The following is a 16,701-nucleotide window of genomic DNA, read 5'->3' on the forward strand; positions in this document are numbered from 1 at the left end:
GCAGGTAACAGTCTGCTTGGTACCATCATCCCAAGTTGGTTGGGTCTTTATATCTCCATAATAAAACCTGGAACTTAACTTGGTGGCAAATAAATGGCCGCTGCAGATCCTTAAGAACCAGTGTCACATGTGGCCCAGCTAGATGTACCAGTCAGTAGTCACAGCATTCTGCACTGGCTGCAGCTTCCGAACCAACCAATAGAGTTTAATATTTAATGTCCCTAATACGGTGGGGTGGGAATGCTAAAGGAGGGCTTTACTTCTCTGCAATGACTGGTGGCTTTTGTTTATCAATTGCAAGTGGTCCTCAGAATAATTTTTTTAAAGTATTCTGTTGGGGTCTCGTAGCATGTTAGTCATGTATTTGCATTTCAATGGTTGCTTAGTAGATTGGATAAAAAGCCAGAACATTAATCAGCTAACAATCTTTAATCAGTTGGCAGCCCAGCTTCAACCCCACTTGCACGTGAACAGGTCAATAGGTCATCCCTCGCAATGTTTGCTATCACTGGAATTGAGCACATCAACGCTGTCCTGCTGCCAACTGGTGAGAAATGGAATTGGGCAGCTATGAGGGGTGTGGTCGTGCTGGTTAGCTCTTTGGACTGTCCTGCAACCGAAGCTCCTGCTCACCATGGGGAATGCAACAACTTGGCCATCTGAGTAGGAAAAGTGTAACTGAGGCAAATCACTGCTACAGTTTTAGAGTTTTAAAACTGCTTTGACTTAGAATAGCGGCATGGAGGTATTTTAATGGCCCTCCAGATGTTGCTGGACTCCCTACTCTCATCAGTCCGAGCTAGCATGGTCAATAGTCCTGGATGATGTAATCAAGTGACATCTAGAGAGCCAAAGCCTAGCCACCCGTGCCTTAGACTGTCCTAGCAAAGTGCGCTTGAAGTTGGGGAACAAGCAATAGTGGAGGGCATTTTTGCAACTACAATTCCCATCATCCCTGACCACTGGTCCTGTTAGCTAGGGATGATGGGAGTTGTAGTTCCAAAACAGCTGGAGGGCCAAGTTTGGCCATGCCTGGCAGAGTGGGTCTTTGCGAGAGCAAATTCAATGTCCTCCAGTAGGTGGAAGGAGCATGGAAGGAAATGCTTGCTAGCCAGGTTCTCTCCTGATGTCACTTAGGAACCATGGGAGCTGCCTTACACCAAGGCAGATGATTGTTTTTGCACAGGCAGCATCCTAAGGGTTTCGGACTGGAGGTGTTCCCAGTCCTACCTGGGAAAGCTTGGGGTGGAACCTGGGACCACCTTCTGCATGCAAAGCAGATGCTGCACCAATGAGCTACAGCCCTTCCCCAAGCAAGAACCAACAACATATGGCAAACATGGGGCAGGTGAGCAAAGTAGATGAATTCAAAACCTAGGAAAGTGGCCGTAGCTTTCAGCCCCATTCCACAGCATGCTGTTTGTTTGCTGGAGAATGTGAGGTGCTCCCAGAGGCCTCCGACCCCATTCCCTGACCAAGTTTACTTCACCCAGTTTGGCCTCTTTGAGCCTCTAAGTTCTGCTCCTGCTATGTGCCCCTCTTCCCTCCCTCTCTGCCGCACTCATTTCCAATGTCCCGAGACACCCCAGCTGCTAGAACCATTCTTAGCCTTTCCGTTCACCCAGAGGAGCAGCTGAGCCCTTTGTTGGGGCCGGGGGTGGCTTTCATTTCTCTTCCACTCTTTTGAGCAAACAAAAGTGCCAGAGGAACATCTCCTTGGAAGCTGGAGCCCTGTTTAATTTGCAGTGATCATGGGCTTGGAGTGACCCAAACTTAGTTCCAGGGCAAGCAAAACAAAAGGTTTCCTTTTTATCACAGCTTTATGCTACAGAACAGAATCTCTGAGATTTTTTTTTAAAAGCAATTTGGCATTCTTAGGCATGTTAACTGTTGTACTCGATGTCTATTTTATTTATTATTGATTAATTGATGCCATTTATGCACCACCTTTCTTCCAAAGATATTGATATAAAAACAAAAACAAAAACGGGGTTTGGCTTTTGCTGCCCAACTCCACATGGGACTCTGAGTCTCCCCAAGTCCATGATCAGTCAGAGAAGAATGGATGGAGGCAGGATTCAGTGGAAAGCAAGACATACTTTCCTTGGCCCCGCACCACCATCACGCTTTGCAAAAGCAACTGCAATATAATTACCATCTGATTAAAAGGATTAAGACAAAACAGGTGACGTTGAGCAGCACCCGGATCTGGTTAGCCGTGAGGTCAGAGTGCTGTCCAAAAGCAGCCTTTGAAGCATAGGGTTTGATGGCATCCACTGTGCTTTCTGCATCAGTCCAATTTGGAGAGAGGTCGGAAGCAGCAGGAGCTAGTGTGTTGTTGTTTTCTAAAGTGCTATCTCTTTCTGCTTAGAAAATTCTTGTGTGCAGAAGTTAGCCCCCCCCCATACAGTACACACTCACTCACTAATGAGCCCCAGCTATTCATCGCTATGATGCACCAAGCATGTGTTCTCTCCCCCAGCTCCCAGTATGATGGCTCAGCTGGTCTCTAGGGGAAGCTAAGTAACTCAGACGCTGTTTAGACATGTCCTTACACGAAAACATTATCACTCTCTCTGGACACAGAGCAGACACCTCTGCCCTTTGCTGCCATCCTCTAGGAAGCCAAACTTTCTTCCTAGACCTTTCCCCTGCATGTCTCCCTGAGCAGTGAGGCTGGTGTCCCTGAATCCCAACTCAGTGCTCATTTGCTTCCAAGATGTAGTACAGTCTCTAACAGCCTATCGGCTGACTTGGCACAGCAGTAAATGCATGTCCCTTTCGCCCCCTGAGGCTGGTGGAAAAGGGCAGCATATTGAGAGATGCTTCTTAAAAGGAATTAACAGGCACCCTTTCACTGGGCAGGGGGTGATGCAGGGAGGGCACAGCTCAGATCGAGGACCACATTTCCCAAGCTGTTGTCAACACTCTCATTACCTAACTCCCCAGCCATACAAGGGATTTGTGGTCTCTATTACTGCGGCTAATGTGATAAGCTCCCTTTCTTTTGACAGGCTCATCAGCAATATCCAGTTCAGAGCATGATTGTAATGGCCCCATCCAATTACCGAGGGTCAGTCACTAAAAAATGACACCGGGGGACTAAGTGGTATTTCTTTAAAGTGTTGTTAAAGGCGAGCATTCGGAAAAAGCTTGCACAGACAATTTTGTTTAAAAAAAAAACTGGTGCTTGATTACTTGCTTTGTAGTATCTCTTAGAAGGGCCTACTTGCAGCGGTAGGGGAGAGTTAAGAGGGAGAGGGAGAGACAGAACAAATGAGAATGTGGACTACAGCCCTTTTCCAAGTTCCCATGTAGGATGCTCTGTGGTACAGTGGGATTTTCTTCTGTGGATATACTGATGTTACCTGCATTTTTCATGCCTTAAAAGTGCCCACTGAACAGAGGGCTCTGGAATTGAGACATAGGTAACACATCCACACATCCCCTTCCTCTTCTGTCTCTTGTTGCATTAAAAATGCACTCCAGTTCCCATCCGTGTCAGCCAGAATGGCCAGGAATTATGAGAGTTGTAGTCCAACAATATCTGGAAAACCACAAGTTAGTTCCCCATCCCTGGAATTTCTGTTGTTCATGCTGCAATATATGTAGAAAGAACAGAGACCCGTCCTTATTTTTCTGCACACATTCTGTAACGTTACCCCCGAAAATATTTCAGGAATCTGGACACATTTCCTCTAAGGGTGTGTCCCCCTCCCAGCCCACCCATTTCAATTTATTCTTTGGAAGCCAAGCTGCCCTGTTTTGATCAACCTTCATGTCGATTTCTAATGGGGTCGTTATCCACCACCAGGAAGGCCCTTTGGAACCAGGCAGCTTCTGTCTGAGGCAGAGCCCACGTGGCTGGAATTGCAAGTGAGTATTTAATGACCACAGCATATGACTAAGGGTAGTCCCCGAGGCCTGACATCACCACCAGTGGCTAGGGTTGTTTGCCCTGCTTATACGGGAAGTGGATTTTTTTTATTATTAAAAAAAACCTGGATCACACAAGAGTATACATACCTCCGGCAAGGCAACATCAGTAGCTTTTGGGCTGTTGTGAACTGGGTTGGTTTTATAATTTGAGTCTTTGTTCCACAGTTCCTTTCAGTATTGCAGTGGCTTCTTTGAGGCATATGTGCCCGAGAAATACAGCAGCTTTGAATGGGATGGAGGAAAAGTCACCAGAGAGTGTACTCTCCCTGCGGCACATAGGGGAAGGAGAAGGCAAGGAATGAGAGAAATGAAACCCACAATGTAGATCTGCACATCCCTGAAATTCTGGAATGACCATGTGAGGAAACTGCCTAGCAATTCCAGAATTAATGGTCTGGAACTTAAAAGCGTGCCATCATGACCTTGCTCAGAGTCACCAGATAGATTTAATTTCATAGCCTAGATCTCCCAGTAGCAATGCACAATCTCTCAAATCTCATCAGCTGTCAAAAATGGCACTGGTAACCAGAGGAGATAAGAATTCCCCCTGTAGAATCAGCATCCTGCTTCAAACAGCGACCAACTTCTCCAACAATTCTATAGCACCGCCACACAAGGAAATAAAAGTAACTAGTTGAGCACAAACTAGCAATGTGAATTGTTTTCAATGTACATTTGAACTTTCCCCAACATTCTAGTTACAGGTAGGTAGCTGTGTTGGTCTGCCGTAGTCAAAACAAAATAAAAAAATTCCTTCCAGTAGCACCTTAGAGACCAACTAAGTTTGTCATTGGTATGAGCTTTTGTGTGCATGCACACTTCTTCAGATACAGTACACTGAAACAGAAGCCACCAGACCCTTATATATAGTGAGAACTGTCTATATTGGACAAACAGGCCAAACCCTACGCCAAAGGATAAATGGACATAAATGTGACATCAGAAATCACAAGACAGAGAAACCAGTAGGAGAACACTTCAATCCCCCAGGACATTTTATACAAGATCTCAAAGTAGCTGTCTTATTACAAAAGAATTTCAGAAACAGACTGGAAAGAGAAGTTGCTGAATTGCAAATTATTACCAAACTTAAAACCATGGAGAGACCTGGTCTGAATAGAGACATTGGATTCTTATCTTATTATACATGATAAAGCTATTTTTAGCCATCTCACGTTGTCAACACTCTCCTTACCTAACTCCCCAGCCATACAAGGATTAGTGGACTCTAAGGTGCTACTGGAAGGAATTTTTTTATTTTGTTTCCCCAACATTGTAGGATTCAATGGATGGAGGGGGCGCTGACAGTAGGGACGGCATCCAATCTCCCACCTAAATTAAAGTAACAACTTCCTAAAAGTAGGTTTTTAAAAAAAGAGATCTATGTAGCTGTTTTGTGCGCAAAGACAAACCTATACAGTGTATGAACACAAGTGGAAGATTTGTGTTTATTTGAAGAACAGTTTTACTTCTTTTTATTCCATTCATTCATGCTTGCTTGCTTTCTATAAAGCACACACCTAGCAATGATGTCAATCAAGAAACAAAACATGCCTTCTCATTACTATCATTTGTATTCAGAGACACACTGCCTCCAACAGTGAAGGTAGAGCATAGCCATCATGGCTGGTAGCCTTGTTCTCCATGAATTTATCCAATTCCCAGAGTGGTTCAACAATCCCTCTTCCCAGAGAACCTTGGGATTGTAGCTCTGTGAAGGGAATAGGAGTCATCTAACAACTCTCGGCACCATTAACAAACTACAGTTCCCAGGATTCTTTGGTGGAGAAGCCATGACTGCTTAAAGTGGTATGATACTGTTTTAAGTGTATAGTGTAGATAGGGCCCGAGTATATGTTGTCTAGTATCCACATCTATATGCTCAAATGATTCCAAAAGATTGGTAAAACAGAACTTCCCTTTGCAGAAGCCAGTCTAATTCTTCTATGCCAACACTTACTCTTCTTTATGTTTACTAAGTCTATTTTTAATAACGCCTTCCAGCAATTTATCAAGGGCAAGCATTAGGCTAACCGGCCTGTGATTTCCTGGCTCGCTGCCCTCACCCCTTTATAAAAATTGGTGCTGTGCTGGCTCACTTCCAGTCATCTGGTAAAGATGCTTATTTTAGTTACAAATCTGTTTTTGCTAGATACATTTACAGAGGGAGGTATCCTTGTATTACCATCACAAATGGGTGGAGTCAATGCTAAATGGAAAGGAAGAAAAGAGGAAGAGACCACAAAATGTGAGCTCGAAATTAACAGGCATTAATTGTCACAACTGATATGCTATGGAGGAGGCTGGTGGGCTCTCCCCCCGCACCCAGTGCAATAGAAATATTGCCAGAAGAAAAAAAGATATCCACATAATTAATGTTTCAGGCACCTTCCCTCAGGTATGAACATCTTTTTTTTCCAACCAGATGTCCTGCATAACACCTGGATAAGGCAGGTGCAATCAGGGGCGCAGCCAGGATTTTTGTTAGGGGGCAGGCCTTTTGTGGGGGTGGGACAGAACCTCAGTTAGCTATGGATTTTATTTATTTAAGGGGTGGAGCTGCCCCTTCCTGCCCATGGGTGCAATTGATGCACTATAAATTGAGCCTGGAAAAAGCCCTCAAGCAGAGTTGGTTTCTTACACAGATGTTCTGTTTTCTCTTAACAATTCGGACCACAGGACTTTCTTCAAGGCGTATTAGGTAGGGAAGCAGACTTCCAGATCTCATAAACCCATCTGATTCATCCAGGGGTTTCCCAAACTTAACCCCGGTCCTGCTAGCTAGGGATGATGGAAGTTGTAGTCCAAAACAGCTGGAGACCCAAGTTTGGGAAACAACGGCATTCATTACTGAGAGGAAGGCCTTGAGCCTGACCGCCTGGCCAGCCGTGGGCGATGGCCCTTTGCCCCCTTTCTCCGATGCCACTCGCGTGTTTCAAAGAGTACACGCGTCCCAGGAACAGGATGGTGCCCCCTGACGCGAGGCCTTGAGAAGAATGAGGCGGCCTGAGCCTCGGCTGCCGATCTCCCCCGAAGTTGGGGGGGGGGGGAAGAAGGAGGTGGTCTGCGCAGCCCTCCCTGACACCTCCAAATCTCGCTTTCCTTTTGCGCGTCAGCAGCAGCAACGGCGAGTGGAAACTTGTGAATCCGGCAGGAGGGAAGGTCCCTTTCTGGAGAGCTGCTTCCCAGGCGCGGGGAGAACGCGGCACCCCTCCGGCTGCCCGCCCGCACCTGCTGCTCCGCGAAGAGGCTCCGCCGCTGTCTCCTCCTCCCCTCCCTCCGGGCCCCCACCCCCCAGCTCGCCGGTCCCTCCCCCCGAAGCCGGTCACTGAGGCTGCATTGAGCCGCGGCTCTGGCAAAAGTTTTGAGCGGAGCGGCAGCGCTCAGGAGCCGGCGCAGAGAGACCCATTGGCGGGGAACTTCCTCGACCCTTTGCCCGGCTGCGATGCGCCCGACGTGGAGCGCCGACAACTGAAGCCAGACAGGCAGGTAGGTCTGGGCCGGCGGCTGAGGGGAGGAGGGCTGCCGTCTTCGCGGGTTTTTTTCTTTTCCTTTGGTCACGTCGAGGGGCGCGAGCGCGTGGCGGGGAGATCCCTCAGCCGGTCCCAGGGCCACCGAAGGCGCTTTCTCTGGGCTCGCTGAGGGCGGCGGTGTAGAAGGGGGCTCTCTCCACCCCCCTGCTCCCCGTCAGCCTCGGGTTCCCCGCGGTGAACGGGACGGAGCAGAGCACATGCAACAGCCAGCCTCGTCCCTGCCTTGCGCCCCGGGGAGGCGAGGCGACAACGGCCTCGGTCCGGGGCGTCCACACGGCAGCCGAATATAACGGGACAGCTTTGTCGAAGGCTAAAGGAAGGGACTTCTGGAGACCTGAGTTGGTTAGAACGTGGTGCTGCTAACAGCAGGGTCGCAGGTTCAGTCCCCATATGGGAGTATGGGACAGCTATACATTCCTACACTGCAAGGGGGGGATTGGACTAGATGATCCTTGGTGTCCCTTCCAACTCTACAGTTCTATGATTCTGCAACTGTTAAAAAGGGAGCAGCGTCCTCTCCCGAGCTGAGAGAGGTCAGGGACCCGCTTTGACGCCAAGTATATAGTCAACTTTGGCACAATTTATAGCGAGCCTGTTAGAATATGCCACGCACCACCCAGTTTGCCTTGATGGCTTGGGAGTCTGTGGTAAGATTGCCATATTTCATAAAGTAAAAAACCAGGACATCTCGAAAGACCTCAATTCTGCCTTTGTAATGTCCTGGGAAATCCGGATGTATAGCAGCCCTTGTCTGTGGACACACAGGGTAATCCTTGACCAGATAACCACACACACACACACACACACACACACACACACGTGTGTGTCAGTCAAGGACCTCCTTAGCTACTTCTTAAGAGCAATACAATTTTTCTCCCTTCCCAAGAGCAAACAGTATCAGGTATGATTTCCAACTCCCCTTTGATCAACAATGGCTGCAGCAAAAACGAGATGACCCCCAATTACTCTGCCTAATGAAGAATGCTTGAAGGTAACCAGGAGTGGATTCCAGGTGGAACTTCGGGCTGTGAGCTCAGTTCATTCTGGTACTCAAAATTAATCCCCTGGATCTGAATTGTTTAATGCTACACTGACTCCACTTGGTGGATCTTGTGGATCCACCATCACCACCAAGCACATTCTGCAAGCCTGAGGTCTGACCAGCCATGAAATAGATAGTGCCTTGTTCTCTAGTCCACAGTTCATGGGGGTGGGGGGCAGCTGTCACCCATGATCAATAAAAATATTTAACTAACTAAGGTTCCCCCCCAACAAAAATCATTTGCCACAGTTTTTTTATGCCCTATGCTTTGAAAACCCAAATAGGAGAGCTGCATCAGTTGCACAGGGAACCTCTGGATTTGGGGAAGAGAAAGTGTGGGGCAACAGTAGTTGGAGAACACTGCATGGACGAGGGGGAATGAAAGAAGGCACAAGGGGTTCACAAGCCACATTAAGCCAAGGAATGGAAGGGGCCACTGAGAAAAGGGGCACGTATACCCACCATGGAGTTGTGCCTATGGCTAGGCGTGTGTGTGTGTGTGTGTGTGTGTGTGTGTGTGTGTGTACGTACACATAGTACATACAATTCCTCTTCTGCCCTGCTTCTCCTCCTTCATGCTGTCCTCTAGTATCACATCACAGGGCCATGTTCTTGTCTCCTGCCCACAGCCTCCTGCAGATGCCCAGCCACACAGTCAGTCACGTAACACCTAGCAGAAAGAACTTGAACCTAATTAATACTAATGGCAATCTGCTATGTGTGCAGGAGAAAAGGTGGCAGAGGGGAGAGCGTGTGTGCCTGTTGAATGGACAAACACATGCCCCGTGTGAACTGTAACCCAAAGGTGAAAAAAACAACTCTAGAGACGACGGCCAATTGGTTAAAAAAATTCTTTTTACTTTATGTATGACTGGGATAGCTCAGTTGGTTAGAGCATGAGACTCTTATGCTCAGGGTGGTGGGTTTGAGCCCCATGTTGGGCAAAAAAATACATGCATTGCAGGGGGTTGGACTAGATGACACTTGTGGTCCCTTCGAACTCTATGATTCTAAGGAAGAAACAGAATTGGAACGGCCACTTTTACAATATACAAGGACCCGAGGCACAGGATTGCTTGTTTTAATGTGTTACGCACTGTATGGCAAAGCCACATACAGTCACATACAGAGATTTTGCATATGAAAATCTCTGATTAATGCGACACACTGCTAAACAACAAAGAGATCTGGAAGCCCAGCAGGTTCAATGAATACTGAACTTAAGCATGGTTATACCCATCTCTGCAAAACTGGGGTGAACATTGGAGCACAAGGCGTAAGGGAGTTTAATAATGTATACTGGTCCAGTTACCCATTTAGGCAAATCTGTCCTAAACGCTTGGCATGTGTGGTATAACAACGGATGTTGTTGTTGTTGTTGTTGTTCAAATAGGAGGTGTTAAAAATGGTGTCCAGTGAACTTCTAAAGATTTATATTTAGGAATGGATTGGTTCAGAGTCCATCCTACCCTGCTTGGGATTACTGTTAACGTTATTGCTGTAAACACATGATCTCATGCAAAACTTACTAAATTGCCTATACCAAGAGTAGTGTGTGGCACTCACCAAGGCAGGATAATTGCAGGACATCAGATATAAAAATCCCAAGCAAGCCTGACTTTTGCCTTTCTCTTGCTATGATGGACAGCATTGGGTTAACTGCCTTGCTTTGGGTACATTGCTGGTGAGGACAGAATTGCAGCCTGTGGGGATCTGGGTCCTCCAGTGTCACTAGTGAGGCAGGAGGTTATAGGAACCAAAAGAGACTTGTAGCAGCAATCATGGAAGCCTCTTAGTGTGCGCACGAGGAGTAGAAATCACTTCCTACTGGCTTTCAGGGTTAGTTCTGACCTCTGATCCTTATGTACAAGCCCAGAAGAACAGCAGTGGAGTTTAGGTAACAGTCCCGCTTCTTGCTAGATTCAGTTTCCCTTGTTTGAGTGTGGCGACATGTACAGCAAATTCTTGGAAAAGCTGCATTTGAGCAGACAGTCTCCGTTTAATTAACCTCTTGGTTCTGTATCATGGAATGGAGCATTGATATGACCTTTCTCATAGCTGCCAAGTTATCCCTTTTTTTAAGGGATTTTCCCTTATGCTGAATAGGCTTCCTCGTGAGAAAAGGGAAAACTTGGCAGCTATGCCTTTCTTAAAATGCCTTGCAGGAATCTCCCCTCCTTGCTGCATGATATAGTCCTCGGCTCCAACCCCATCCCAGTATGGTCCCATCAGGTGGAACTGACAGCACATTTTGTGACTATTTCTGCTTCTATCCACAGAGGTGGATTTAAGGGAGTGTGACTGGTTCAGTTGCACTGGGCACAGAGCCTCGGGGACACTGCAGGGGGCGCTGCAACTATGATGTAGAATGGAATGTGAGAGGAGGGGGTGCCGCTGAAACTTGAGACCCCCAAAGTCCACCACTGCTATCCACCTACACTCTTCCAAAATGCAGTAGCAGAAGCAGATTACAAGAAGCAAATTCTTGTAAAGTGATCTTGATTTATGCACTTAAAAGCCATATAGTTTTTAATGAGAAACCTGCAGTTCTCCAAGGATCACTTGGGTAAATTATGCAGAGATGCAAATATTTCAACATGATGTGAACCCAGAAATATGTTAGTTGTTTTTGGGTTTTTTAAGTGATACCATGTGCCAGTTTTTAGGGAATTTTAAATATTTGGTGGCAGAAACATATGACACAGAGAACAGTGTGTATAAAGGTCTCGGAGGGCATTTATGGGATGGGACAGGAGATACACAGAGCACAGGCTCCCTTGCTTCTGGCTGCTGAAAACCCCACTTACAACTTCTACATTTTCACAAAGTACTGTCTGCACATTTTCAACCCTCCCTCAATGACTAGAAACTTTGGTGTTGCTTTTTTAAAGTAAAGCTGAAATTATTGGAAACAGAAAGATGTCTTGACATTCCAGATTCCATTGCAGTTGCAGTTATGAAGATTTTTCAAATGCACATGCCCTTCCCAGACTCATTCACCCCATCCCTAACTTTACAGCCTAATACTGCCTTTCACTCAGTGTCCCAACAGTCCTGACCTATTGGATTGTTGAGACCCGATGTTACAATCCCCCATACTCTTTGTCCACTTTACCTTTAGCACATATTTTTCTTGCCCTGTGTATCAAATCCTCTGCTGCTTGGGGCCCAAAATAGATGTTTTCACTGTTTGGCTGTGAACACACTGAAGAGTCTATTCTGTGTGTGCCACAAAATGCCCTGGATGTAATTGGAGGACTGTGCATCATGATATCACCCGTTCATTTGTCTAATATAATTCAGCTCCTCTTGTAGCATGGATGATATGAAAACCCTAATTTCTGATGCCCCATCTGGCATAAGTCTCAATACAGACTCTCGTTAGATATGTTTGTTAAGCTTTAAGGTGCTACTGAAGGAATTTTTTTATTTTGTTAAGCTTGTTAGAGTGTTTCAGGTTTGTGCTTGGTTGGCGGCTGGTGCTTAATTTGTAAAATGATGGCCAGAATTCAGCCCTATCTGGAAGCCAGGCCCTCTAACCAGGAAAACTTATTCTGTAGCCACCAATGAAAAGGGATGGACTGGTTAGACTTGTTGAGTTTGTGCATGCTCAAGAGGCATGAACCCTTCTCTTTGGATAACCAGAACAAGAAAGAAAGAAAGAAAGAAAGAAAGAAAGAAAGAAAGAAAGAAAGAAAGAAAGAAAGAAAGAAAGAAAGAAAGAAAGAAGCAGTATTTGGGAGACTCCGTACACACAGCCCTGCCAGTTTGAGTGAGTTGATTGCATCTTGGGCTGGATTTGAGGGCCCTGCCAAATGGTTGTGTGATTGCTTCACTGAATACTCGAATCAAGACTGGGGGAAAAGTCTTCTGGTATTCTACTGCACCATCATAAATGCTTCGTAGTTGGACTGCAATAGTAGAGTAAAATCTCAGCTTGCATTGAAAAATTATGACTGGAGAGTGTAGTGAACCTATTGCACCATTGTTTCACTGCTTGATGAAAAGATTGAACAGATTCACTCAATCTACATAAGGGCACCTATCCCAGGTTGTGTGATTTGGACCTCAGATTCCAGGATCCAGCACTAGCTTCTCCAGAAGAACCCATGGCTTGGCACAAACAGGTTCCAACTCAATTTAAGTAGCAAATCTGGTTCTTCTGTTGTGTCTAGCTGTGGATGTCACCTACTTATTTGGGGGTGTTATGTACTTCTTGATATAGACCACTGTAAGTCAGGTGGATGTGTTTTTACATGCTTTCAGGAGGCAACCATTTCTGGAAAACATTCCGGCAGGGCTTTGCATTAAGTTGCCAATACAAATGAATTGAAATCTGCCTTTATTCATTTGCAGAGTTTCTATTCTGTATTTCCCCCAAGGAGCACAAGGAGGGGTCTATATAATTCTACCCTCCCAGGTTATCCTCAAAACAACCCTTTGAGCTAAGTTAGCTTCAGTTTGTGTGACTGGCTCACCTGGCTGAGTGAGTGGGGATTGGAACCTGGATCTCCATCTCTTCCTTTCCTAGGCTAACCCTCTAACCACTACACCACACACTGGCCTATCAGCTTCTGAATGGAAAAATGTCTTCTGGGGCTGAGCCTGCAAGAGACGCAGTATGTAGTCTTTTGCACACCCTGTAGTTCTGCCTGCACATGTGCTTCTTGGCATCAGTGCTTGCCCACTAAGTGGCAGACAGCTAGGCACTCTCGAGCGCTGTTCCTTGCACCACAAGGGCCATGGTGCTGGGTGAGTGAGTGCTGAGCTATGACCACTTGGTTCTGTGGGGATATTTGCAGTGATGAGAGGCCCTGAGCAGGGTCCTTTAGGTTCAGTCTCAGCCTCTCCATTATGCCCTTTGTGCCTCTGCTCCAAGCTGGGCTGTGTCAACAGAGTGATTGCAAAGTATCCTGTTTGAACAAGTCTTACTCACTACGAGACCTTGCAAGTTGGGAAGTTGCCTGGTGCATCAGAATAACAACTCCTCCAATCTTGCCCCCTTCAGTTGAGTGTGTGTCTCATCACCAGCCCCCAAGCAGAGGGCAGCCAGGGATGGGTCAAGTTGCATGCTGGGAGGATGAAGAGGATCCTTTGCCACCTTTTCTGCTTCTTGCAGGCTCACGGTTTGGGTATTTGCTTAGAAAAGGATTCAACAGTCGCCTAACATGGAGTCAGTTGGTCTGTGCATGAGTACACACAGATGTATGTATTTCAGAGGCACTGTGTCCAGATGTGCAAAGGCAGCAGCAGCAGCAGCAGCAGCAGCAGCAAGCCCCCTTGCCACTAGCCTCTTCCCTTGGCAAAGCAGCAGCAAAGCTTCCCATTGAGCCCAGTGAGTTATCTATTCCATGTAGAGTTAGCAAAGCAAAGAGAAAATGGGCTGGAGATTAAATACTCGGCCTCAAACAATGTGACAATGAGCCCAGGCAGCTGCCAGAAGAAGAACCACATAGACATCCTTCTGCAGTTCATGTAGCTGGAGCAAATGCTCTCTGCAGGATACCTGGGCTGTAAAGCCTTTGGCCATGTCCTCCTTAAAAGGCTCTCCAGCGGCTGTGATGGCCATTCCCCATACTTAACAGGCTGCCAGTGGGAAGGCACAGTTGGTTCTTCAGAAGGCTGTGCCAGCTCTTCAGCCTGAGTTGATGGAATTTGACAGAGATTACCTGCAACAGAGTACCAAGCCTTTTGTCAACCCTACCTTGCACAGGGCTTCACAAGTCCTGGCAGTCAGGCAATGAGCAGGATTTGTGAAACCCAGTTTACAGCTCTGCATCAGGGCTTGCAAAGTGCAAGCCTGTGCCTTTGCCCACATGGTTTGATTTCAAACCACACAGGCAACAAACCCAGGTTACTCAATGTCATTATGGCATCAGGTGGCTGACAGAGGAGCAGCTCCATCTACCTGTCAAACTTGGCCTGCAGAGAATAAGGATCTAGCCTGCTAACCATATCCAGTTCCCCACCCTTGCCTTATTGCAATATATGTGAGACTAGAAGGGCGTTGATTTTGGCATTACAGGAAGTGGTAAATTGTGGCGGTAGTGACACATTTTTGCTTTGCCCTCTGTGTGGTTCACAGGTGTTGTTCTTGCACTGTGGGATGAAGTCAGGGATTCTGTGCTGTAACGCAGAAGATGGTTTGTATCAGCAGATCCGTGTCTAGAGATCTAACTGGTGACAGGCGTCTTTCGTCTGAAAAGGCCACACAGCCTTTTTTGCAGCTGGCATGTCCTCTCATAGATCAAGGATGGCTAATCTTGGACCCTTCAGGTGTTTAAGGTAAAGGTAAAGGGACCCCTGACCATTAGGTCCAGTCATGACTGACTCTGCGGTTGCGGTGCTCATCTCGCATTATTGGCTGAGGGAGCCGCCGTATAGCTTCCAGGTCATGTGGCCAGCATGACAAAGCCGCTTCTGGCGAACCAGAGCAGCACACGGTAAACGCCGTTTACCTTCCCGCTGTAGCGGTACCTATTTATCTACTTGCACTTTGACATGCTTTCAATCTGCTAGGTTGGCAGGAGCTGGGACTGAGCAACGGGAGCTCACCCCGTTGCAGGGATTCAAACTGCCGACCTTCTGATCGTCCAGCCCTAGGCTCTGTGGTTTAACCCACAACGCCACCTGCGTCCCTTGCAGGTGGTGCTAAACTACAATTCCCACCCCCACCACTCTCGACCATGGGCCATGCTTGCTGGGGTTGATGGGAGTTGCTCCCTTTCTAGTATAAACTGCTGACCATCTCTCTTTAGCCACTTTCCTTACAGCATACAGCCTGTGTCCCTATGTGGGATAAAGTGACCAATGGGGCAGAAGGCAGCACTCTGGCGGACTTTGCCTCCTCCATTTCAATCATGGGTGGGAAACTCCAGCTCCCATCAGCATGGACAATGGTCAGGGGATGATGGGGTTTGTAGTCCAGCAGCAGTTAGCCAAAATAGGGAGTGTTACCTGCCTGCCTGCGTTTGCTATCTTGCCAAACTGTCCTTTGATCACTCTCATTTTATTCCTTTCTTTCCAGTTGGCTGCTGTTGTTTTCTTACCTCCCAAGGCCAGGAAGCGTCTCGTCACATTTTACAATACAAGGTGCTGTGTGGGCATTATCAGTAATACTGGGGAAGCTCTTTTCATTCCTTTGTCTCATAGTAGGGGTTCTGGATACTCATGGAGATGAGCTGTTGAAATCAAGAGCTCACCCACCAATTCCTAAAGAGTCATTTTATGTTACAGTATCATTTTTTTACATTAGAGTGTAAACACTTATAAAGTTTTCTGAAGTTTTCTTTGACCTATTTTTATATTAAAACAGAAACAAACAAACCACTGCACCCTCACATCTGAGTAATGTTGAAATGTCATCCTCTATAGCTGTTTCACACAGCTAAACACAAGAAAAGTGCTGTGGAAATCGAATTACCCCGGCCGTTTGTGACATCAGAGTTGTCCCAGCTAATCAGATACTTCTCATCATCATCACTATGATTTAGTCCGTTATTTTTTTCTACAGCCAAGGCTGATGGTGGTGGGGACAGCAGAGGGTAATGAAGATCAAAATTAAGATGCAGAAGCAGACCCTTTGGTCTGTGGGTGTGCGCACGCATAGGACCAAAATAGCGGGACGATGGCAGAGGCGCAAGTGGGTGATGGATCTAATTACTCTCCCCCTAAGACTGGCTGAAGCCACCTGATCCCTAGTGGGAAGTGGGGTGTTGGTGGCAGAGCCAGCCTTATGTTGTTGGCATCGCATCAGTTCCTGCCTCAGACATCCCCTCCCCTACCAAGCACTGAAGCCCCTGCTGCGTTGGATTGTAGCTTCAAGGTTTGTGCCATTAACGCACTAGGGGCTAATCCTTTTGTGTTTTAACAAGAGAGCAGCTTCCCCCTTCCTCCTCTCCTCACAGCCTCTCTCTTGAGCAATTAAGGGGGGTGGATGGGTGAAAGCGTATGTGTGTGAGAGAGGGGGGGGGGCAGGATCAGAGCAGCTCTGATGCTTGTTTGCTGAGAGAAGAGTCTGAAAGAGAGAATGTACTGCATTACATTCCCAGCATGGGTGATGCTGCAGCGAATCTATCTTTCACCAGGCACAGGAATTTTTCTTTTCCCAGGCACAATTATATTATTATTATTTTAACAGAAGCACTATTTCTTCTTCTTCTTCTTCTTCTTCTTCTTCTTCTTCTT

At 46.8% G+C, this 16,701-nt stretch overlaps 1 protein-coding gene and 1 long non-coding RNA gene across 4 annotated transcripts in view; one reads left to right on the forward strand and one right to left on the reverse strand.

Annotated features, from left to right (window-relative positions):
• Positions 1 to 1,920: 1,920 nt before the first annotated feature.
• On the reverse strand, positions 1,921 to 6,907 carry LOC118079741 (uncharacterized). The gene is made up of 3 exons (XR_015948387.1): positions 6,581 to 6,907; positions 4,027 to 4,205; positions 1,921 to 3,597 (listed from the first exon to the last, which is right to left on the reverse strand). It is a non-coding gene; the product is annotated as an uncharacterized LOC118079741 (long non-coding RNA).
• Positions 6,880 to 16,701, forward strand: part of GCGR (glucagon receptor) — a 41,361-nt gene continuing 31,539 nt past the window's right edge. Inside the window, exons 1-2 of one of the 3 annotated variants that reach the window (XM_088663033.1) lie at positions 7,288 to 7,428; positions 15,542 to 15,606. Coding sequence is in view for 1 of the 3 variants with exons in the window: in XM_088663031.1 (XP_088519157.1) it covers positions 15,325 to 15,606 (282 nt within the window). In the remaining 2 variants the exon portion in view is untranslated. Of the gene's footprint in view, positions 7,429 to 15,176; positions 15,607 to 16,701 lie in introns of those variants that run through there. The other 2 variants (XM_035104244.3, XM_088663031.1) reach the window with 2 other exon arrangements.

Source organism: Zootoca vivipara, chromosome 2 (genome assembly GCF_965207765.1).
Source record: "Zootoca vivipara chromosome 2, rZooViv2.hap1.1, whole genome shotgun sequence".
NCBI lineage: Eukaryota > Metazoa > Chordata > Lepidosauria > Squamata > Lacertidae > Zootoca > Zootoca vivipara.